The 24,107-nt window shown below is 36.4% G+C and overlaps 1 protein-coding gene across 2 annotated transcripts in view; it reads left to right on the top strand.

Moving 5' to 3' along the window:
- Positions 1-24,107, top strand: part of VPS50 (VPS50 subunit of EARP/GARPII complex) — a 98,650-nt gene that overhangs the window by 31,633 nt on the left and 42,910 nt on the right. For both annotated transcript variants that reach the window (XM_069775009.1, XM_069775001.1), the window contains exons 11-18: positions 385-483; positions 2,432-2,572; positions 8,082-8,217; positions 16,100-16,191; positions 16,970-17,064; positions 17,742-17,840; positions 21,216-21,306; positions 22,883-23,059. In XM_069775009.1, the coding sequence (XP_069631110.1) occupies positions 385-483; positions 2,432-2,572; positions 8,082-8,217; positions 16,100-16,191; positions 16,970-17,064; positions 17,742-17,840; positions 21,216-21,306; positions 22,883-23,059 (930 nt within the window). The remainder of the gene's footprint in view (positions 1-384; positions 484-2,431; positions 2,573-8,081; positions 8,218-16,099; positions 16,192-16,969; positions 17,065-17,741; positions 17,841-21,215; positions 21,307-22,882; positions 23,060-24,107) is intronic.

Raw genomic sequence — 24,107 nt, 5'->3', positions numbered from 1 at the left:
TTTCCCCCAGATCTGGGTTTTTCTTAGGAGTCAGAGTAAAGTTAGAAATCCCAGCTCTCCCATATTGGGGTACTAGACCTTCTCAAAGTAAATATCACTTTGAATTTGATTTCAGCAAAGTAGTGTACTTTTTACTGTGCTTGTTCTTGGAAATGGTAGAACTGTTTGGCTGACAGAAACTTCAGACTGAAGTACTTTAGACTGCAAGAAGTAACATTTGAGCACCTCAGAATAGTCTGCTAATGTACAGTCTTGGCTATTTTACAAGCATAATTATCAGATTATTTAAATAAACATCTTTTCTTCACTTGCTGTTGTTTAATTAATGTATTACTTGGCCTGTTTTTATTTAGCGTTTAACATTTTTTTCCTTCATTTATATAGGAACAATTGGATGTAGCGCTCTCCAAAATATGTAAGAACTTTGATATCAGTCATTATACAAAAGTTCAGCAGGCTTACAGGCTGCTTGGAAAAACACAGGTTCGTACTCATCTTCTGAGTAAGTCACAAAGAACAGTAGTGTAACAGTGTGAAGCTTTGAGTACTGTGATGGAAGTTTATTTTCCTAATTGTCATGGTTTAACTCTAGCCAGCAAATAAGCAGCATGCAGCTGCTTACTCACTCCCCCTGGTTGGGATGGGGAAGAGAATCGGCAGAGTAAAAGTGAGAAAACTCGTGGGTTGAGATAAAGGCAGTTTAATAGGTAAAGCAAAAGCTGCGCACACAAGCAAAACAAGGAATTCATTCACTACTTCCCATCGGCAGGCAGGTGTTCAGCCATCTCCAGGAAAGCAGGGCTCCATCATGTGTAACAGTTACTTGGGAAGACAAACACCATCACTCTGAAGGTCCTCCCCTTCCTTCTTCTTCACCCAGCTTTATATGCTGAACTTTGCCTCAGGCAGGAATAACTCAGTTTTCCCTAGCATGTTTTTTTATGTGCACTACAGGGACTTTATCCCCTTACAGTACATGAAAGTTTTGATTGGTCATAATAATAACAACAACAACAGTACTGCCTCTGACGATGTGATCCGTTTTCATACGGTAGTGAGGCTAAACATGGTGGTGCCAGTGTAGCAATGTTTTGCTTAGAGAAGAGATTCCTCCAGAAAGCTTTAGGTGCTAAAGATCCTATCAAAGTGCCTGTCCCCTGATGAAGACAGGACAAGAACCCTATTCATTCTTTATTATGCTTGGGTTTTTTTAATGTTGTTTCCCAGTATTCAGAAGTGTGGCAGACATTAGATTGTGTTTTTTGAGTTTGTTTTTAAATTTTTGCTTGGTTTTTGTTTCTTTCTAATTAGAACCTTTCTAGCAAAGTGGTTTTGGTTTTTTTTTTCCATGGCTTGACTGTGGTAAGAGTGTAGCTCTGCAATAAGATAGAAACGGATTTCTCTTCCCATACTTTGACAATGTGCAGAATTATTGGACTGCCTGAAGACTGCAACTTAAAATCAGGGGAGAAGCTCGATTAAACTTTTCCTTTGTTAGTGCATTGTGTGCAATTGTATGCGATTTATTTATTTACTGGACAAAAGTAGATCTAATGCATTCACTGCTCTGAAGTCTAGTGCATGGTATGTTGAGAAAGGCAGACTTTTTGTTTGAAATATCTCCCATTTTGACCCCTTCTCATTAAACAGAATGACAGGAACCTTCAGTGTCTTCAGTACTTTTCATGATTTCATTTGTCATTCTGTTTTCTTTGACTAATTTAAGTTAGGACTAGCTGCAGAAGATAGGTTATTTGTGATAGGATTGAAGCAGAATTGCTTGTTCATTTCTTATGGGGACGATTGAGTTCTCAGCTCTTGTCAGTAGCAAAGAATGTCAAATAGCAAGTAGCGAAACAGAACACTTTCAAATCTGCAAGATCTGATAACTTCATTCTGGCAAATCAAATAATTTTTTTTATCAATTCTTATGTACCATATATACTGATTATTAGCATATCTTGAAACAATGAGAAAATTCAGTTTCTGAAATGGACTAATGTTATGTACCAGTCTATTAACAAAGGATCAATGGGATAACTAGGGAAACAGCCTGACCTCAAACTCAGGCGTGATTATAGTAAAACATATGTTATATAGTCATTAGTGTTTACTACATCTACTGAAGTTTGTTTTTCTGGAAAAAGTAAGCTTTGTTAAATGTAATTTTTTTTTTTACTGCAAAGAGGGTTTTCTTACGAAATTTATTGATATGATGTGCATGCCTTTCTGTAACACTTAATCCTACTTTATATTCTTCAAGGAAGAACTGAGTTTGGCAAGCGGATGAATTGAGGACTTTGTAGTTGTTGTTTTAGTTTCGTTAATTGCAAAGGAAATATTTTTATCTTAGTTGGAGGTGTTTCCAGTGGGAAAAACAGCACTGATCTCAACTTGTTTCTCTTTGACACATTCATTCCTTTTCTTTTAGACAGCAATGGACCAGTTACATATGCACTTCACTCAAGCCATTCACAACACTGTGTTTCAAGTAGTCCTTGGATATGTGGAGCTGTGTGCAGGAAACACAGACACCAAGTTTCAGAAGTTACAGTATAAAGACCTCTGTACAGTATGTAATTCTTTCATATACTTATATTTTTTAATCTGAAGTTTTCCACTGTTGTAAGTGTACCTTATGTAAGTAGGGACTTGGTAATTAAAGTAAACCTGCAGCTACTGTAGTTTCTTAATACAACTCATAGGCTAATTGAGAGATCTGTTATTCACAACTTAATGCTGATTTTGATTGCACTAAATCTTAGCACTTTGGAGTTAGTATACACACCATCTAAATAAATGTAAGGAAGTAAATCATAGGATACAAACAGGAGACCAACATTTCAAAACTCCCATGTCTTCAGTATAATATGCTAGTTACTGGAATCACTATTAGCTTTGAACTTTATTTTGGTGCATTTAGGCAGTATTCACAATTTCTATAGTACTGCATTTCACTAAGGATTCTTGTAAAGATACTAACAATTGGAGTCTTCCCATTACTCCTAACTTTCTATCAGTTGGATTGCACTTTTGGTATCAAGGCAAGGGACAGCTGTAATATTGAGATGCAAAAGCCTGATGATAGGCAGATCATGGATTGGTAATAACCATGGATTTTCCTCTAGTATAGATTTTAGGTGCAGTTTCTTGCATGTGTATATTTTGTTTTATCTTTTTTAAAATGTTGTTAGAATGAATTACTGTATTTTGAGTAGTATTTTTAGTTTACTCTTTAATTCTTTCTCTTGTGGTTTTACTGTTACACCCTGAGAAATTTTCTTAAACTTCAGTGGTGGGAAGGGAGAGTGTGAGATATTTTAGCTGGTTCTAACATTGATTTGAAATTTGAAATTATGTTTCTATCTCGAACATTATTCAGGACATTTGTTTCAGTCACAGGCTAAGCCCTCATCATACTTCATCAACTCAAGGACCCACCCGATCAGTTGCAATTTAATAAATCAAAGTACAGTCACAAAGAGATTGAAGTTCATGTTCTGATCCATTTTCTGCTCTTTCACTTCTCAAATCTCCTGGGATTGTGCAGCTTCAACTAGTAAACAACACATCTGCATTGAAAACCATTTCATTTTGAAGAGGTGCCCTTTTGACTTAAGAGGCTTATGTAATCTAAAAGGCTTCATATGAGTGAAAGTGGATTATGAAAAATTAATTTATTGGGAGTAATTGACATAAGTATTAATGAACAGAATGAGTAAGGTTCCAGATAGGTGGTATTTGCATTTCACTGAGATGAGTTCTAGTGGAAGAAAGCCATCAAACCCTGATCTCTGTTCTCTGGACTGCAGCCCTTTCATATTTCTGCTTTAAGTCTTCAGAAGGTGGTTTTGTTTTCATTTCTTAGTTTCTAAAGCACTTTTCTTCTGAGTTTTTTTGCTTTATACTTCTGTATGCCCTTCAGTTTATTTCTCATTCTTTGCTGATGTTTATAATACTAAGCCCATTTATTTACACTTAGAAACAGTACTACTGAGTGCCTCCTGACATCTTCTAAAATACAGATTGTGTGCTGCTGTTGATCCTTACCCTTTTGTCATGACCCAGGCTGGACAGACCAGGGAGTCCTGTTAAATTCTGAATTCCCTCAGTCTAAATTAAGGTGAAATGACACCAAACAATCAGTTAAAGATTTTATTCATGACAGAAGCAAACTGAACTGGGGAGGCATGATTGTAGGTGGCAGGGTTTCTCACAACAGGAACTGGCATAAGACAACTACTGTAAACTGTGTAACCCAGGGTAACCATATACATCAATTCAGGGAATAAATTAAAATAAAATTAAAATAAATAAATCCCTTCTGTTGAGTCACGAGGTTCAGAGCAGACCCCCTTGCTTTCTAGACTCCTCCTCAGAGAAGGGCCCAGGGGTGTCTGGATCCACTCTTAGTCCCAGACTTGGTCAGTGGTTTTATGTCTTAAAAGGATGAGGTGTAGGGATTGTGGAAAAGGAAAAGGAAAGAGGGAAGAAGACAGAGAGGGAAAAAGGAAGAAAGATTTCACCGCTCCTGGGTCCAGTGTTGGTCCAGTCAGCTGAAGGGTCCAGTCCCGGTGGGCTTGCACACCTGGGGCTTCAGCTGGTGTCCTTTTATCATCCTTGCCCCTCCTTCAGGCAGGCACTCGAACTTATTAGGCTAATGAGCAGTTTGTGAGCTTTTGGGCTTGGGGGTCATTTGTGGAGCAACTTCTCCTTCCTTGCAGACAGGGCCACTGTTTGATCTTTGTATCAGAACAGCTTATCAGAACAGGGAGCTGCGCACCCTCCAGCACGCCCTCCCCCTCCTGTTGCTGATGTCTGAGCTGATGGGCTTTTCGCCTTGGTTCCTTGCTGTGTAGGGTTTGTCTTTAAGCAGAACTTGCCCCACCACAATGTTTGAGACATTAACTCTTTCAGTCTCTCACACCTTTACAGTGCAGGAGAATCTTTCAGATCACTGGAAATACCGCATTTCATAATACACAGAAAGAGAGTGGCTTTAATTGCGTGGTTACAAAACTATTACCTCATTATTTCTATTTGGTTTTCCTTCTGCAAAACCCTCATGAGATGCTTCTGCAGTTATATGAGCCTGCAATATGTGGAATATGGCAGACTGTATAAAGGATGCTACTCAAACTTTGGGGCTATAATGTACTATGAATACTGATGTAATTTCCTTGAAATTTGCTGATTTTTTTTTTAATTTTTTTTTTTCATTACTGTCTTGGTAACAATTAGAGACAGACTGCAGATGGGAAATTTTGGTGTCTGTTACAAACCATGCTGTTCAGTGTCGGTTGTTACCTGTTGCAGTGCATTTGTGAAATCAGAGCACTGAATAAGCTGGACTATCATAGCAATTCCATTTCTAACTTCCCATATAAAAAATACCAACAGATTTTAATCTCTTGCATTCAGTTGTCAGGGAATAAATTGTTTAAGACTAAAATATGGGCCTTCTTTCTCGGTGTCTAGTTCCAGTGAGAACCCTCTTCCGTCTGTCTACACCGTTAAGCCAGGATGCTCTTCATGTATAAGTGGTTATGGAGTAGTTACTCTAATTAAACAATGGAAATAATATAGAATTAAAGTTTTCCTTTTTGGGCAGACGTCCTGTTGTGTGTTTCTAAAAATCTTTCTAAATGAACTCATTTAGCTCATTTCCATTTTACATGGATAGTGGGGGACTACATTGAGGTTTTTTTCTTTGTTTTAATTTTTGTTTGTTTGTTTCTTTCTGGAAGTCAGATACTGGATTTTATAATAATGTCGGGTTTTTTTAAACAATAATGTTTTCAGTAATTCTTAGGCATTTAAGTAAGTTATGTGCCTGTGCACTTTGAGTCCCTGTTTCCTTGTTGAACATTTCTTTTCCTAGTGATATGCCTAACTCTTACATCCTTTCTTCTTTTGAATACTATTGGAGCAGGGGAGAGTTTGGCTGCTTCATCTTCAAGTTTTGATTTTCTTTATTCTAGCATAAGTTCAAAGAAATTCAGTTGTCTATTTCCTTAGTCTAAATGGAATTATCTTGGTATTTAGTAAGTGAACCTTTCTTCCTGGCCACCTGGAAGCAACTATGTCTTCAAGTATAGTGATCCGCACAATCAAAGTTTAGCTTTTATAGCTACTAAAAGCCCTGAAATACAGTAAGAGTAACATTGCCTGATGAGTTGGCAGAGAAAGTTGCCGAAACAGCTGTTGAAATGGCAGGACAACTTACTGTTTAAATGATAAACTTATTACCCTATTTTGTTCCATTGTTAGCAAAGGTCTATAGTATCTGAGATTAAGTGTCTCAATAATGCAGTCACTAATGTATATCAACTCTCCAATTAAAGGGTGTTTTAGGAAAAAAAAGTGTTCTCAATTATTCCTTTTTTTATGTACCAAGAACTTGACTTTCTCTTTTTTTATTGGTGTGTCCAGGATGCCTAATTTGTATCCTTTAGGCAGCTCTGGTTTGATAGGGAACAGAACCAGAGTAATAATTTGTTTAAAAAAACCCAAGCAAACTGAAAAGACATAAGGATTAATATGAGGCCTCCAGATACTTTTGCTAGTGGCATCTATTAATGCTGAGGAACAGTTTTTGAGTCCTTAACCATTAGCAGAGTGTTAGAGAATATGGCTTGGGCAGTATGTGCTACTGCCAGGAACATTATTTAAGCTTAGGAAGCAAGAGAACATGATTAAATAGAAAATAAAGATGTGCAGGGTGGTTTGCTTTTGGTTTTTTTGTTTGTTTGTTTGTTTTTTTTACCTGAAAGCTGAAAAATAGGAGGGGTGTAAGTGATGCATCTGCATTGGTGAAGAAATCTCTCCAGTCTAATGTTTATTCACCATCAAACCTAATATTGAAGTTTATCAACATTTTGTTGCAGTTTGTTGCTCAGGAAGGTCACTTAGTGTTTAGAAAGCCACAGTTATATCAGTGGATGAGGGTGCAGTTCAGAGGGAATTGATTGCTTTGATTAAGGGTTTGCTTTCTATAGAATCCATGGTGGATTATTTTGGTGGTTACGTTGACATCACTGTTGCAGAAGCTGTTACTATTTTTGAAGAGTTTTGTTGTAACTGTAATGCCAAAGCTTTTATATCATCTTGGATATACATTTTTGGGTTAGCATGCAGTACCCAGATGGTAAAACTAACTAGCCTTGCAGAAGGCTTGTGGACACTGAAGTAGCAATGGGAAAGTATGAACTGTTTTCTGCAACAGTGTTAGTTTGAAGTGCTGATTTCCAGACTTCTCTGAGAACCTTTAAATAATAATGTAATTGAAATCCCATTTGTGCAGCTGGACTTTGCCCTTTTTTGTAAGCTGTGAGACTGTGCTTCTTCACAGCAAGTGAGACAAGGGTGACTTACCATTGCCACTCAGATAAGCAATATATTATTTCAGTCTTTTCTTTACCCAGCAAGACCCCTTCTCAAATTCATTCCTTTTACCTGACAGTCTCATCTTAGATATTTCTACTGTGTATCTATCTCTCTGATAAAATTGATACTTTTCACCTAATGAATATCTTAAATCATAAGTGGCTCTTTGGAGCAGGATGGATTGGGGAGATAGGACGGGTGCCATCTAAGTTAGTTTGTTTGTTTTTATACTGCTTCTTTATACAGCATTCAGTCCAATGGGACATCAGCCAGGATGGCTTCTATGTACTACTGAAGTACAAGTGTCTGTATCATTGAATTGACACAGTGTCTGCATGTCACAGGGGTGGCTGCATCCCTCTTTGATGGTGTGATGTGCTGACCATTAGACTGTACGGCTTTACTTCTGTATCTACCTTGCTGTTCCATAAATATAAGAGGTGGTTAATATATGGGCCAAGTGAAAAAAAAAAAAAAAGTGCTAACAAACAAACTTTACACTTTTAGACAGCATTTGATTCGTTGACTAAAATCAGGCATTCATCAGCTCTCAAATACTTTTCAAAAGGAAACTGATATACATCAAGCACCTCAGCTGTATGTATGAATACAGAAGTTTTTGTATCGTTCGTTTTGCCTCTTCAAAAAATGAACATAATTGTTAAGTTTCACAATATTATTTTGGTTTTCTGTAGCATATTACATCAGACAGCTACATTCCGTGCCTTGCTGATCTCTGCAAAGCCCTCTGGGAAGTCATGCTCAGTTACTACCGAACGATGCAGTGGCATGAGAATCATGACCAAGATGAGGCAGTAGCTGTGTCTTCTGGTAAGAAACTGTTCTGGAAACAAAACTGCTGAAGTTGTTAATTTGTGTGTTGGTACCTCTGTGGTCTTGACTCAGTGCCTTCAGCATTATTGCTTAGAGTGTGCAGTAAGGACTTAAATACTAACTGGATTTTTGTAGTCTTCAGTGTAAGGTTCATTTTTAATGAATATGTGTATGTGCCATTATTACACATCTAAGCAATTTTATTTTAAACAGTGCTTATTGTTGAGTGGGAGGTCAGCTGTGGTAGATGACTTCAAAATCCTTTAACGTAGGACCAATGTGGAATTTCAGATTTTTTTGATCAATGTTGAAATTTTCACTGCATATTAAGCTTAGTAGATTGGGATACTGGATGAATCTGTTGTAAATCTGTTGTGATTTTCAGGAAATCCAATTTCCTGATATGTCATATCTACTAGTGAATCCATAATAAGATACAGTCACAATTTCCTTGATACCCTTACAGGAAAAGGCAAACATTTCATCTTGAAGTATAATTTTGATTTTCTTTTATTGTACCAGTTTGTGTTTTTAGGACAGAAGCACAAAACCTTTGTCTGTTGTCCAAGTCCTCTTAAGTACATTTTGCTGGATGTATTCTAAATTAATATAAAATGTCTGAAGACAGACTTTATTTCCCCACTAACCCAAGATGCTTGTGTTTGGCAGAGGACAGAGTGAGAAATTTACAGTACTAAGATTTATGCAAAACTCCTATTTATTTGAATCAGATAGGTTTGCTGTTTTCTTACTGAAAAGGAGGCTTCTGTAAAAGAACAAGGAGTGTAGGCTTGCTGCTAAAGTTATTCTTTCTTGCCTGATTTCCATAAAACTTGTATCCTTTATGTTAGATGATAATAAGAAGGGGAAAACTAATTGGAAATAGAAGTAAGGAACAGATCTTGGAGCACTGTGCTTCCTACAATGTATTTGAAATCCAACATTTCTTTCAGAAGTCAGATTTATTACAGATTTTAAGTCTTAAAAAAATGAAATTTATGCTAATTAACTTTGTCTTCCTACTTTAAATTTGAAAAATTAATGAAAATATTTTCTTTGGAGTGTCCTTCCTGTATTGTGTGAAATATTAAAAAAAAATATTTAAAAAAAGTGGATTCATTGAAACTGTTATTTCAAGTGAAAGTTTTTATAAGTATACCAGAGTTAAAATTCAGAGTTGAAATATTTAATTTTGAGATGCACTATGTGAAGAAAGATTCTGAAGTTTTGAGTGAATTGCCCATTCTCAATAATATTTAGTTTTAAAGTTAACATAACTTCAGATAATTACATTTACTTCTCTTGTTTTCATTTTGTTCTGATCTTTGTGTGTGTAAAATAAAGCAGGTATCATAAAGAGTTGATTGCATAGAAACATTATTATGGTAGGCTTGCTCAGCTCCAGATGTAATTTTTAAAATAGTTCCCCTTAGTGTGGTTACTTGTGATATCCTGCAGAAAGAAAATCATTTGCACTGCAAAACCTTTTAAAGGAACCATTAAGCCTAATAAAGTCATATATTCAGTCACATGCATAATTTTAAATGCATTGTTTTTTAAATGCATGCCAGAGTGTTTTGGTATGTTTACTACTAATCCACTAACTCTTCTGTCACTCAGTTTTTAAGTTTCTGGAGACATTGTGGCTTAGCTGTAATGTACAACTAGAATATATTTGAGCTACTGAATCACTTTTTCAAATACCTCAGCAATGATAAAGCACACAAAAGGGAATTTCACAAGTATAATTTAATTTCAGAGGGACTATAAATATCTACCAAGTGAAGTCATTGTGCATGCTGTAGTAATTATTAAACCTGTACATGGAAGTCTCATTCCATATTTATTGATTTAATAGCTGTGATATGTGCTAAAGCAAAACAGTAAAATCCTGTAGAAAGGATATGTAGAAGGGTGTTTCAGAAGGAACCATAGAAGCAGTTCAGGAGATTAAGCTAAAATTATTCTCTCAATTAAACCCCATAGACTGGAGCAATAGAAGGAGCAGTCTTAACTGTTGTATGTGTATCTGGCTTTTATAATTTTGAGAACCGAAGGCTGTCCCACTATTTTTCTCTCGTTGTGCCAGTTAATGTCAGCAGTCTTACAAAGTACCATAAATGGGTCAAGGGACTCTTGATCTTAGGGCACAGACCCAGCGGTAGAAGTGAGAAGCTGGATTTAGAAGACATGAATTACATAACTCTTTCTATTTTAATTGTGACGCTTATCCAAAAGAAGTCCTGCATGGATTATGGAAAGGAGGTTGCAGTTCATCTAGATGATGGGTTGTGTATTTGTGATTATTAATGCCTGTTACAGATATTAAAATGTACTTTGCATAACTTGGAAATAATTGCTGTCCTGTATTTCTGAGGAAAGAGGTATGTCTGCTTTATATCGTTAAATATTCTGGTTATTTGTGTTCTGGAAATTAGTCTAGTTTGAGACTGACAAGCAAAATGGAATAGAAAATACTTTCACAACAGGATTTTTTTGGGGGGGGAACGTTTTTAGGAGAGACTCTGAGATTGAGGTTTTTTTCTTTTTTTTTTCCATAGAATTGAGTTCAGAATTTTTAGTTGTTCTTTCAGTTATAGTGTGGACTAGTCTTTGGGGATTACTATTTTTAAGATCAATTAAAAAAATACCTAACTTGGAATAAACTAAATGGAAACAGATAATTATCTCTAGATATAAATGCAATCCTCCTAAAAATTTTTAAAGCATAAAACATATTTTAGTACCTTTCATGAAATAGGAAATACTAATGAGATTTAGTTTGCTGAAGTGTTATGACAGAGTGGCAGTAAATCATAGTGAAATGTATGGTATTGATAGTTCTATGAATCGTCAATAATAACACTTAACTAATTGCTCTAATATACTGTTGGAAAGATAGAATTAAGTGTTCATATGTAGGACTTGTTTAATCATACTGAAGATAAAATTAGTGAGCTAAAAGTATCAACTCCATAAGTCACATTTAATGAACTGCTACTTATTCTGTGATTTTGGTGTTCGTATCGTAAACAGCAAATTGCCATGATACAGGTTTTCATCCCTGAAAATAAACTGCTTACTGGAATTTTTTGCATTGCACTGTTGGTCATGGTCAAAGCATTGTTTGTGTTTGTAGTATAGAATCAAAGAAAAAATGAGTTTTAAAGGGACCTCTGCAGGTCTTGTTGTCTTCCCTGCTCAAAGCAAAGCGGACTTCAAAGTTGCATTGGTTTGTGCGAGGTCCTGTCTGGTTCAGCTGGATTTTTGCATACTATAAAATTTACTGTGATGTTGATGTAATTCACATGTATTTTAATTTAACACTAATTTACAGAAGAACTGAAACTAGGCAGTAAAATGACAATTATGGCATTTAAACTCCTGATTTCACAAGTGTAATCCTAGTGGTAAAAGTTGGTAGCAACTGTAATAGCTGTAATAGATTCAATGAAAAGCAAGAAGAAAATGATGTAAGATGTAAATTTAACTTCAACCATTTTAATTTTCAAAACACTCCATTAATAATATTGTGTAAATTCTGTGCAAGACCTGCTTGGTATTCAAAGAATGAAGCTAGAGGACAGTGATTTGATTGATTTCTTTTTTTTTTTTTTTTTCCTCTGCCTAGTGAGGATTAAACAAAAACCTTTTGTTATGACTGAAGGCTGCCTTCATGAATTTTGCAGAACTACTGAGAAATCTGAAAAATTACTGTATTTAAATCAGGCATCTAGAAGAATAACTTCTGGATGCTTCTGATTCTTATTTTTATGTGAATTATGAATATTTATGTATTCTGCTACCTGTTCCAAATTTTTTAAAGCAGAAAGTGTAACTGCTTTTGGACCTTTGTCCAATCCTTGATGTTCAAGGAAATTATCCTAAATTCCTATGTTTGAATGTGTCAAATTAGCTGCAGTACAGTTCATTAAAAGACTGGAAGCAAGACCTCTTAGCATGACTGGCCGTAAACCAGGAGCACGAGGTGATTGCCGTAAAGAATATTGCATGGATTTTTATTGAACAGTAGCATGCATATGACTCTGTCCAACCGTTCCTTCATAAATGGCAGTTCGTGAGGACAAGGACTGCGGTCTTAATCTTGAGAAGGGATCAAAGATACTGACTTGTTTAGACTTGGCTTCACTCTGCAGAAGTATAGAAGAGAGGAGGTTGCAGAAGCTTCTAAAGAGGGTAGTGTGACTGAGATAGCTGGTTTTATTTACACAGTCAGAGAAAGGATAAATCCGCTTAGTGTTTCTCTAGTTGGGTTATTCTTTCTGTTTATATTTTGTTTACCCTTCCGTGATAAGTCACTTTTGAAAATGCATTTGTCAGAATTACTGCTTTCAGGAGAAAAGGAGCATGTTTAGGTACAGTTACTAAATTATAATTTACGTGTACACTGGCTAATATTTGTTTTACAATTTTTCTTTCATAAGGAAAATTTTCTTTGAGTGCCCTGCAACAGTAGATGTAGTATGGAATTATGTTTGAGTCTTTTTTTCACATCAGGCGGCCTTTTATCTTTTCATTTTGAGTAATTGGGTAAATTCTCAGCCTGCAAAAGCAGTCTCAATGACCTTAAACAGGAAAGAGTTGAACACAGCTTTGCAGCCTTGGAAGAAATTAATATCTATCCCTACTATAAGGCCAAATTCCAGAATGTGTTTTGTTATGTTTTTAATTGTGAGGAGGATTTAATCAATTGAAAGTACCAGAGCTTTTACATTCTGGCTGCATATAGTATTGTACTCGTTCTGTATTCTTGAGGTTTAGCCTCATGGGCAGACTGATTTTAACTTAACTGGCTTGAAGATTCTTCTTGGTAGTATTCATATGTTCACTATCGTAATACCTAGCTTGCAGATGAAGCTCCCTCAGTGTTTGGTAAAGATCATAATTTAATAACATGTCCAGAGACACCAAACAGCTCCACTTGAAAGAAATTAAGCAAGGCCAGCATCCTTCTCAGTAACCGTATTCCCCACGTTTGCTTAATTTAAATGGAGCTACAGGTGTTGAAGGTTTCATATCTTTGTTGTTTCTCTTGCTTTGTTGTCATATAATAGATAATATGTTTTATATATGCAATATTTAGAAATTTTTTTTATTTACATGGGAAATCCAAATAGTTCTTGTTCTGAGAAACATACTCTGAAAAAGTTCAAAGCAGAAAACACATGGTTGATGGGGAGAAGGAATATGCATATCATGCTCTTCTACTTACAGAGAGTCTGGCCTAGGACTGGGAGTATGAGACACTGGTAAGTGCTATTTAGGATTAGTGATTGTTACAGAAGGAAACTGCTCACTTGGCAGTGAGCACTGGATGATGTAAAGAAAATACGGTCAGAACATGGTTGGATTCTGCTGTGTTCTTTTGTATTTTGGTTTAATTGAATTGTCAGTATCTGATACCAGTCATAACCATTCTTGTTCAGTCATAGCCATTCTTCCTTCTCTTAAATATGCAGCAGTCCAGACAATGCTGCAGAGGTCTGTTCTGCACACATCTGTAAAGGTTGATTAAAATCTTGTATTGGCCTCCCATTCCTTACTGGCCTTATTAGTAAGGTGCCCACAGTATTTACGTGATATTCATCTAGACTGCATGGTCTGGATTCAGGGCAAGGCTTGACATGGAAAGAGCATTTTGTCGTTGACAAAAAATATCTTAGCATTGGCAAATGGAGGTTCTTTATGGTTCTGTACTCTTCTTCAGTAGATAGCAAATTAGACATGAAAAATTGCTACTGTCTCTGAGGAAAGTGAAATTAAGCCAGGAGGCTTTCTGGAAAAAAAAACTATGAAGCCTAGTAATGAAGAACTGCAAAGGTCAATCAGGATTAGCTCTCACTGTGGTCCTGGTAGCACATTACTACCTAAGGAACACTATTGTGACACGGATTCAGGATGCAGGTGGTGTTTTTGTCTTGCTAGTTTTGAATGACCATAAAAAATCCTGTCCCTGCACTGAGATCTGCTCATGAATGAAAAGGTGCTGGAGCTGCACCTGAGCTGTCTGGCAGCATCACACAGTTTAACAGCTGAACATGCTTCACAGCCTCAGTGCTGTCTCCCTGGGTGGAAGCTGCATGTAATCCCACTGAGGCAGTTCAGTCCATGGCCTTGGATCACTTCCGAATTCCTTGCTGAGGCTAGAAATAATTCCACCACCACCCCCCCCCCCCCATCAAATAATGTGTTCCACAAGTTAGGGTTGGCCAAGACACTACTGCCAGTTGCTGAGGAGCTGTTATATGTTCTACTCTTTCCTTTACCTTCCTGTTTGCGTTATAGCAGTGATGTGTCTACCTGGTCATGAAGTTCAACAGGTTAAAAAACGGGAGTCCATCTTTCAAGAACGCAATCTAAGTCAAGGGTGTTAGACAGGTGCTAGTCTGTTAGACATGTCCTGTTGCTCTCCACGTAGGCCCAAATTATAGGTAGGAACTGTCTTTCCCATGATATCATAAGGAACTTTTATTTATTTATGTATTTTTTCCAGTTCCCTCTCTTGGTTCCTGCACGATCTGGACTTTGTGCTGCCTGTTCCCGTGAAGCCTAGGCAGCAGGGATGGATGAGACTGCCTGATGTGTGTGCAAAATAATAGCTTGGAGCTGGGTGGAGGTTTTTGAGAGGAAATGCTGGAATCAGGGAAAGAAATGGCTTTGAGTTGGGAGCCTGTGTGTGGAGGTAGAGAGACGAGACCAGCTGGGCCAGGAGCAAGGCAGTAAACAGTCTTCTCAAGTACTGAAAATTAGGTGGAGGTTGCAGAGAAGATGGAAAGACAGGTCTGAGCTGCATGGCAATGCTGGGCTACTGCAGGCAATCTTAATTCTTCTGTGTTTGCAGCCTCTTGAATGATGGGGTAGAAGGAGGGCTGTATGTTTTGTAATATTCCAGTGTAGTATTTTATGGGAGTTTTTATCTTTCTTGTCAAATCACTAAATGGTTTGGGCTTTAAAGGACATGCATAGTTGCTTGTCAGGAACAGCAGATTTTTCTTACCATGGGGAAACTTTGTATGTATAGTCTGGCTAAGACAGAGCTTTCCTGTCATCAGTCATGGGCTGTGAAGCAAACTGCATGACACTGTGCCATCACAGTCTGCAAGCATAACCACAACTGTATATTCACAAACCACATATAAAATAGTACCTTCTCTTTTTTAGAATGGAAATAAAACTTATTTCCTCCATGGGCAGAGGGAGGACCATATACGGGAGAAGTTTACCATGCATTATAGTGCTTTTTTGGAAAGTGATCCAGTGCTGCAGGAATGAAGGTTTTAGAATTAAAGTAATTTGCAAGAATGAAACACACCTGCTTGTATGATTGACATTATTTTATGCTTAAGCGTAGATTAGAATGGGGGGGGGAGAAATAGTTCATGGAAAGTTCATGGAAAAAGTTTCAGTATTTTTCCTCAGAGTTGCAGACAGAATTTACCAGGGCAGAAATTTAAAAATCTTACTTCTGAAATTTTTAAGTTCATAATTCTTGTCTACAAAGGTAGAATATCTTAGAGGATCTTGTTGTAGAGAGCATTGCTCACTTCAGCATTCAACTTTATCTTGTGTATTTGAAATATCAGTATCTGTTACTCTCATCTTTTTTTGATTTTTATTGAATGGGGTATCCTGCTTACATAAAAGCAATCAGAAGTTCTCCTGGTCTGCATTAGCATATAATATTTATATGTGCTTTATTCATTTCCTTTCAAAAGTTTAGAGCAATGGAGCTCTCCTGGAGTTTGCGTAATGGGTAATAGGATAGTGACTAAGGCAGAAGTTTCTTTATGGGTAGAAAACTAGGATACATTTCAAGGCTTTTGGAAATACATACAATACCTTTCACCTTGAATTTCAGATGGCAGCAATGTGATTGGAACTGAAGAGAACAGTTTTGACCGCAGCTATGTAAAAAAGAAATTGGAACATGGGCTTTCACGAATATGGCAGGTATGTTTTTTGATTTTTTTTTTTTTTTTTTTTTCCCTTCCTAAATATTTATCTCCTTGCTGCTGCCCCCCCCTCCACTGGTATTAATTACAGTTATATTTATACTGATCTTCTTAAAGAAATCTCCCCAGGGATTTTTTTTTTTTTAAGTGATTTGTTTTGAGCTAAATATATTAAAAGCATGGAAATACAATTTCCCTGACTCAGTTACTGCTTGGTCGCTATGCTTACAAACTCAGTCAAGATACCGGAACATAGTAACCTGACTTGCAGCCTGATTGCACTTCTCCCAACCTGTTTGCTGCCCCACAATCTATTTTCTTCTCATGTGCTTCTCTCTGTTAGCACAGTCATACTGCTTTATGTTTCTGCTATAACCATAGCTATGGAGAACCTGAAGTCACTTGCCTGGTTTTAACAGTATTCCTGGTCTGACTGCTGGATCAGTTTGATGTGCAGTGAGACCCCAAATGTATGATGAAAAAGCTGTAAACCTTTTCCGTGGCTGAATTGTAATCCAGAGCTCTCTTTTTGCAGTGGCAATAAAGCATCTAGGATTGACTTTGTGTTATAGAGTGTTAAAGAAACTGATTCTAATATTATTTTAGAAAGGCAATGAGAAAGCACTCATGTTACAGAAAATGGAGTTCTACTCTAAATATCAAAAAGAAGTTGTAAGTGCAAACAAACCAAAAAGTGATAATGAACCAGGCATCTGAGCCTTCACCTTTTTGTCTTCAGTGTATTAAGTATACAAAAACTTGTTTGTGTTTTGTAGGATGTTCAACTGAAAGTGAAAACATATCTTCTGGGAACAGATCTGTCTAACTTCAAATATGACGACTTCATATTTGTACTTGATGTTACCAGCAGGTACTCTGATGTGGTCATAAGACCATTTAATACATGTGCACAAACTTGAACTCTGATAAGACAGCACAGTTAATTAAGGCTGATATTTACATTCTGATGCCAACTTTGTTCATATCTACTGACAGTTTGAAGACTGCTTCTTCTTTATGTGGGCATTTATGAGGATGTATTTGGGAGAGGTAGCATAAATTGCTTTGCTGCTCAAGTGGCGCTTAAGTGCAATATGATTTCAGTATTGTCCACCTTTAAGATTTCAGATGTGCAGATCTGACAATTTTGATGTTTCTAAAAGCTTTTAAAGGGACTCTCAGTCAAGAGCAGTAAAATACTGTGATACTGCTAACCTGTACAGTATTATAGCCTTCTGTTTTGGTAATAAAATGACAAATTCAGGCTGTGAGCTGTACAGCTTGCCCTGCATAGCGGGTTCTCAAAAAGACATTTATTTTGCTTATGGCTCTTTGTCTCTATGTGTATGGGACATTATGATAGGATTTGGAGGGAAATGAGACATGGACTTTTGTAGAATGAGTGAAGTGTTTGCAACTTAAAATTGGTGCTCTGCTTTTATGGAGATAGATGTACGCTCATGGTAAAAATTGAGGCTTGTAATTCAGGTTGGAACAACAGTATTAATAAACCAATAAATATTTCTAAACCTAGTTTTATTGTTACAGACTGATGCAAGTTGGAGAAGAATTTTGTGGCAGTAAGTCTGAAGTTTTGCAAGAATCTATAAGAAAACAAAGTGTTAACTATTTCAAAACATACCACAGGTGAGACTACTATATGTGTAGTGGATGAATCTAATGGCCTTTATTTTGTTGATTTTAACTTTAAATGCTTTCCAAAGGAATTCCACTGCATAATGTTCCTGCACTGAGGTTGACAGATAGTGGAATATATTTCATGATGAGAATAGGGCTCTGAATCCTGGAGAAGGGGAGAGGGTGGAGAAGCCTTTGCTTCTGCTGTGGTTGTGGAAAACTCTAGTTCTGCAGCAGGGAAGCCAGATAAAGATGAAAAACTTTTTACATAGAATTTCAGCAGTTTTTCAGGCTGCCTCTTAAGCTGTCTCTAGGGATCCTGAGGATGAATGCCTCTGAAGTCCATACTTCCTAGGCAAATTGTTACTTCTTTTTCTGTGCCATTACATAAAAACAGCTGATCATGTGTGGCTATGAAATGTTTTATTTCAATATGCAATTTTGTCTTATATCAAATGAGATGTTTAGAACTGAGTCCATCCTTTTTAGTCACATTTTCATAGTTTTTTCATTGGCAGTATCTAATTATGTTTTGGTCAGCTCTACTATCATACCTGAGGCCAGTGCAGTCATATGCAGGCAGTCTCTGGCCTCAAATATGATATATGGCTATGACAGCTTCAAGACTTGTCTGTCTGTTTGTTTTAATTGTCTTGATTTCCCAAATGTTTTGGTTTGGATGATTGATAACTCTTTCATTGTAGTTATCTAGCATTTATCTTCTTTCTGGGTGTAAAAAGCTAGGAAGATATGAGAAGAAATACAGTGTTCCTTACTCTGAGAAACTCTTACTTTCCCAGTCTTGATCTGTTGTCCTGTTGTATGGGAGCTGTCGTACAACTAATACTTCCAAACCCATTTGGTCTGAAACTTTCTGCCTAAAATGCATAAAGCATAAAAATTATGACAGGAGAACATGAAACAGTGTCTAAATTCAGAAGCTGAGAATGTGGTCTGGAATTTTTCCAGCTTTGGTAGTTTGTAGCTAGGATTTCTTTCCGGACATTTGATTAAGGCTTCAGTTCCAGTTGTCTGAAAAGCTTGAGCCTTAATCAGATGCACATTATGTCTTGTCAGGAGATGAGTTGATTAAGATGCCATGCCCCCTATCTTTATTTCTTGAAAGCATTTTTGAACCCTGAACTGAATTTTGTGAACTGATTTGGGAACTAAGCTTGCAGCTCTAGGCTCAGAAGAGGTGCTTTGGTCTATGTAACCATCTTTTACTACACTGACTTACCACATAATAACTTACTTGTTTAAGTAAATATCGTATTGACCATTATGGTTTTGCTTGTGCTTAAAGGACCTATTTAACAGCTTAAGGCATCAGACGCTAATTTTCTGAATTATCTTTGAGTACAATAAAGGTTAAGGAACACTGATGGAATACGTATAGAACTAATAATTTTTTGAAATAACTTCTGTTTTTTATTAAGGTAATGTTTCTTGTAATTTTTGTGAAAATAAAAGGAAATACTTATTGATATGACTCAAATTTTGTGAACCTTTTAATACTTTTTACATGTTCTATGCTGTGTGGGTATTGTAAAGATTAATTAGCTGATGTTTTCATCCTCAGAAAGAAAACTATAAAAAAACCTCTCTCTCAGCTATATCACTCAGGTTGATTTATATAAAAGCTTTAAGCGTCTTGCCTTTTCAGATCAAGCTAATGTGGCTTTCACTCCCTTTGTGTACTTAATTGGGGGGGGGGGGGGAAGCTAGGGCTTTTAAGGATTCATTAGTACATAAAAGCTACATAGAGCTGAAATGCTCAGAGTCCAGGAGTTATCAGTTCTTTGATTGTGTAATTTGACATACATGCCCTCCTGGGTGGTGTGGTGTTTTGGAGAACTGCCAACATTGAGAAAGTATTCAAAGGAAGTGGTCATGTCATTCAAAACGAGTAGAAGAGCAATGTAATACTAGAGCATACATGAAGCCTTTTTTGGGTAAAAGTTGGTTATTTTGAAAAATTAGAGTGGACTTTTGGCAGAGAACATTGTTAAGGTGATTGGAATGCAATTTACTTTTTGTTCCAATACATTTGTAAAAAGGTGTGTCTGATTGCTATAAAGCTTTTGAAGAGGAGGAATGCATCAGACCTTCCATGTGTGCCACTTTCTAGACTTGTATGCTGGTGAAAATGAAGAGCATTTGTTCAACTACTTTGTCACTGCCTTAATATCAGCTTTGAAATGATACAAAAACTGGTGCTGTGTGGCTTTTAAATGTTTGCTTTTCTAGGACTCTTTCTCCTTAGTTCCTCTCAAAGAATTTTAATCCATAATGGTAACTTTCACAGCATCTCTATCTCTTATTTCTGTTGGCTTTACTGCGAGAAGATCTGCAAGCTATGGGTACTCAATGCCTTGAAAATACCATTTGAAGTCTATTTGCATTTAACTGGTGAATATAAACAGACACAGCAAACTGTAGTCATAATTCAAGACATTGCTCATCTTATTGAGGCAAGAAAATTTTAATTGTGGTGATTATAGTTTGTTATTGAAATAGTGGTGTTTCTAGAATATTTTACTGCCTAATTAGAAACGCAGTGCATAATTTACCAACTGCTACTTGTTAAATAAAACAATATAGCGTATATTAAGAAGAAAAGATACAGCAATGTGACCTCAATGAGCACTCATTGCTGTCTTTTCCTATATGTGTTCCTGCTTATGTGGCAAAAAGATTTTCTTTAATAAAGATATTTCTGCTTATGGCTGAACAGAGGCTTTTCTAATGATTTAAAACATAACAGAAACAATGCAGAGATGTAATGCCTTGATTACGTTTCCCTAATACATTTTCTATATTAGTTCCAAGGTAAAGTTAAGCTATGAAGAAAAATATAGCTTAGGAGATTAATAGCCATTTAACTTTTTTCTTTTTTGAAAAGTTGAGATGTCTGTAGAACATTAGTTCTTTCCACTTCCCTTTGCTAACTGTTGGCTTCAGTGTGTTTGAAAGAAGCATCTATCTTGTGTGGGCTCACAGAAGCTGTTGTACTGCTAATAGAGTGTTTGCATATATTATATTGCTTTCTGCAGTTTACACAGAAAAAAAAAAGGTCCAGTACTACTGCATAATCACGGATGTTCCTTTATACTTTCTAATGGTTTTGACAAAAAAATATGTTTGCAAATTTTGGAGATTTACATTCATTGAGAATTTCTCCAGAGGTGTAAAACATACACTGTGTTAGTAGCCACAGCTTTTAGGTGGTCTATCAGTTGAAAGGATGGGTTAAATATCTGTTTTCAAGTGTGACTTTTTATACAGTTTTTGAAGGTGTTTTTCACTGCATAAGTTGAATAATTGTCTACTTCCTGATTTACTCTTGCTGCCAATTAAGAGTATTCATTTGTTGTATTTCAGAACCCGTCTTGAAGAATTAAGAATGTTTTTGGAGAATGAGACCTGGGAACTGTGTCCTGTTAAATCAAGCTTTAGTATTCTGCAGCTTCATGTATGTTCTGTGAATAACACATACAAATGTAGTAATGGTTTAATGGCTAAGAGTCCAGGTGTTCTGAGAAGTAGTAAGATCCATGAACTACTGTGCAAATGTTTTTAATGGCTGCTAAAACCCCCTAAATTTCACTTCATGATATTGGAAACTTAAGATTCAAGTGCTTTCAAAACGGTAGTATTCCTGTTTCAGGCAAGTAGAGATTTACAGAAGATGCTAAAGTTGTAAGCGTAATGTTAGCCTTTAATTTCATGTTTTAATGTGCTGTTAATATATCAGTTTTCCATTTCTAAATTATTTATCTGAGAGTAAGATCCTAAAAGTTGAGTGCCTAAAAGTAGTCACATGAGCGCTCGCTAGCTTGTACCAATTCTGGCACTGTTTCTGGAGATATAGGTCACAGTGGGTCATTTGGAAAGGAGAAAAAAAAAAAAAAAGTTAATTCTTCTGTGGTGAAGTCCAACTGAAAGCAAGTACTTGGTGTGCTCACCTGCTGTCCTAAACTGATTTTTGTGAAGTTTAGCATGTGGTGGGTGAATTTCACCTGTTTTGCCAAATGAAATGTGGATGCTTATGATTAAAGCTATCACAAGTGCAAAAATGGATGTAGCTGAGCAATCTCAAGCAAAAGACAATTTTGCAGCTTCTGTAGAGCTAACTGTAAAAGTAAGCAAGAGGCTACTGCGACAGTGAGAGCACAGAGGGAAGAGGAAGGAGGACCCTCAGTAGCATCCAGCAGCAAAAGAAATAGTATTTTTAGTAGAGAAATGGGATTATAAATCCATACATCTTGCTCAAGGGACTGGAGCAGCAGAAAATGGCAGAAAGTAACTGATTCATGTAAACAAACAGAAATCTAACATTGCAGTCCTTCTAGCTGCATACGCTTTGATCTTTAAACCTTTAGATAAATGATAATGTACATTTTGCCATTTATGAAGATCAATAGCTAGAGTTTAATAGATAAAATTGATAGGTCAACTGAGATAAGTCAAGGTTTTGTAGAAAAAAATGTCTAAAATCATACCTTATGTGCCCTACTTAGTCCATATAATTGCAGAAGTCTGTGTACTCAGCCGGTCATCAGAAACTTCATGTGCCATGGGTTTGAAAAGTAATAAATTTTGAAAAGAACATTTTAAAAATAAAATATTAAGAAAAAAATTTCATCTTTAGTGAATTACTAGGTAACTTGTGTAAAGAAAACTACATTTTTTGATAGAATTTAGGTCTTGTTTTATCTCCTAATTTCTGTGAAATAAAAAAATCCACTTAGCTTTCACGTAGTTTTAGACAGTGAATACTTTCAGAATGCAGGAGATGTATTGCATGTCATAGCCAAAACCTGGTAAAATTAGAAAGACAAGCAGTATAAGATTGCCAATTTCAAGGTTAACTTGAGCCAGCATGAAAAGCATGTTTAAATAGGCCGCAAGCTTTGGCTGAAAGTTTTTTGTATCAGGTTAATTGTCCACAAGTTTGTTGTTATGCTCTGTTTTTATGGAACTGGAGTCATAATAATACGGAAACTGTCTTGTTGGTGATTAAAATTGTACTTTATTTCTATTAATAGGAATTTAAGTTCATGGAGCAGTCACGTTCCCCATCTGTGTCACCTAGTAAACAGCCTGCTTCAGCAATTTCAACAACAGTAACGTTATTTGAGCAGTACTGTAATGGAGGAAACCCATTTGAAATTCAGGCCGACAGCAAAGATGATGAGACAGAAGACGTGCTAGCTTCCAATGGGGTATGGAGTATTTCAGGAAAAAAAAAAGGAAAAGCAAATCTTGCTCTCAGTAAATGATGATTTATTTTGTGTATCAATGGTGGCAAAATGTCTTAGTACAAGGATCAGTTAACTGCAGTACTGTGTAAAATCACAAGCCACTTCTTTAATTAGGTAGGTTGCTTTGGTTGCTTTGCTTTTAACCATGCCAGAGAGCCAGGCATCCTGTTTAAAGTTCAATTTGTTTTGCAGTGGATCAATTTATTTTTTTTTTTTCTGCTGCAGTCAAGTGTTTCTGAAGGCTAGCAATACATGTTTGACCTAAATTAGTATTTTTCCAGGGGTTTAAATTAGCTTTCTTTGTGGAAGCAATTTTGTCATTTTAGGACTGGCTTTCTGGCTTCTCAGGAAAGAATCACTGTGGGTTGCTCCTTCCGTTGTATTTGTTCACACCTACGTGATTTGTGATGGATTATCTGATGTTTGTTAGGCAGTTTTTAATTGTAATTCAAGTGCTCAGGACATCTGCTTTACGGTGGGATCTACTATAAAACTGAAAAATAACTTTGTGTATTTTTTTTCAGAATGCTGTCAAAATCTAGCAGTGTCAAATATATTTTAATGTAAAACTTCGTACCATTCTCGTAAATACTACATTAGCATATTTTTGTTACAGCTTTTGCTCTTGTTTATCCCTTTGAATAATGTTTTCTTGGGCTTTTTTTTTGTGATAAGGTTGGGTTTAGTTTTTTGTTTAAGGTTAGTTAATCCAGCCATCACACTAATGGCTTTCTCATTTTCAGCTTCCTCTTGTATTCCCTGTGGAACTTGAGTTGCAGAGCAGCTTGAGCAGCTTGATCTGTATCTGACACACCTGAGTGTGATGCTGCAGTACCTTGCCTTCTGTGGGCAATGCTGCAATCTCTTTCCTACTGTGTCAGTTGAAGAGAAAGTACAGTTGATTGGCATAAAATATTGTTGCATTGTGCTTAAAGGAAGCTGCTCAAAAGCCAGTTTCCTGGTGGTAGTTCTTCCTTCTGTCAAGTAATAGAGCAGAATATATGTCCTG

Source organism: Haliaeetus albicilla, chromosome 2 (genome assembly GCF_947461875.1).
Source record: "Haliaeetus albicilla chromosome 2, bHalAlb1.1, whole genome shotgun sequence".
NCBI lineage: Eukaryota > Metazoa > Chordata > Aves > Accipitriformes > Accipitridae > Haliaeetus > Haliaeetus albicilla.
Note: the sequence above shows the minus strand (reverse complement) of the source record. Positions and strands in the feature narration are given on the sequence as shown.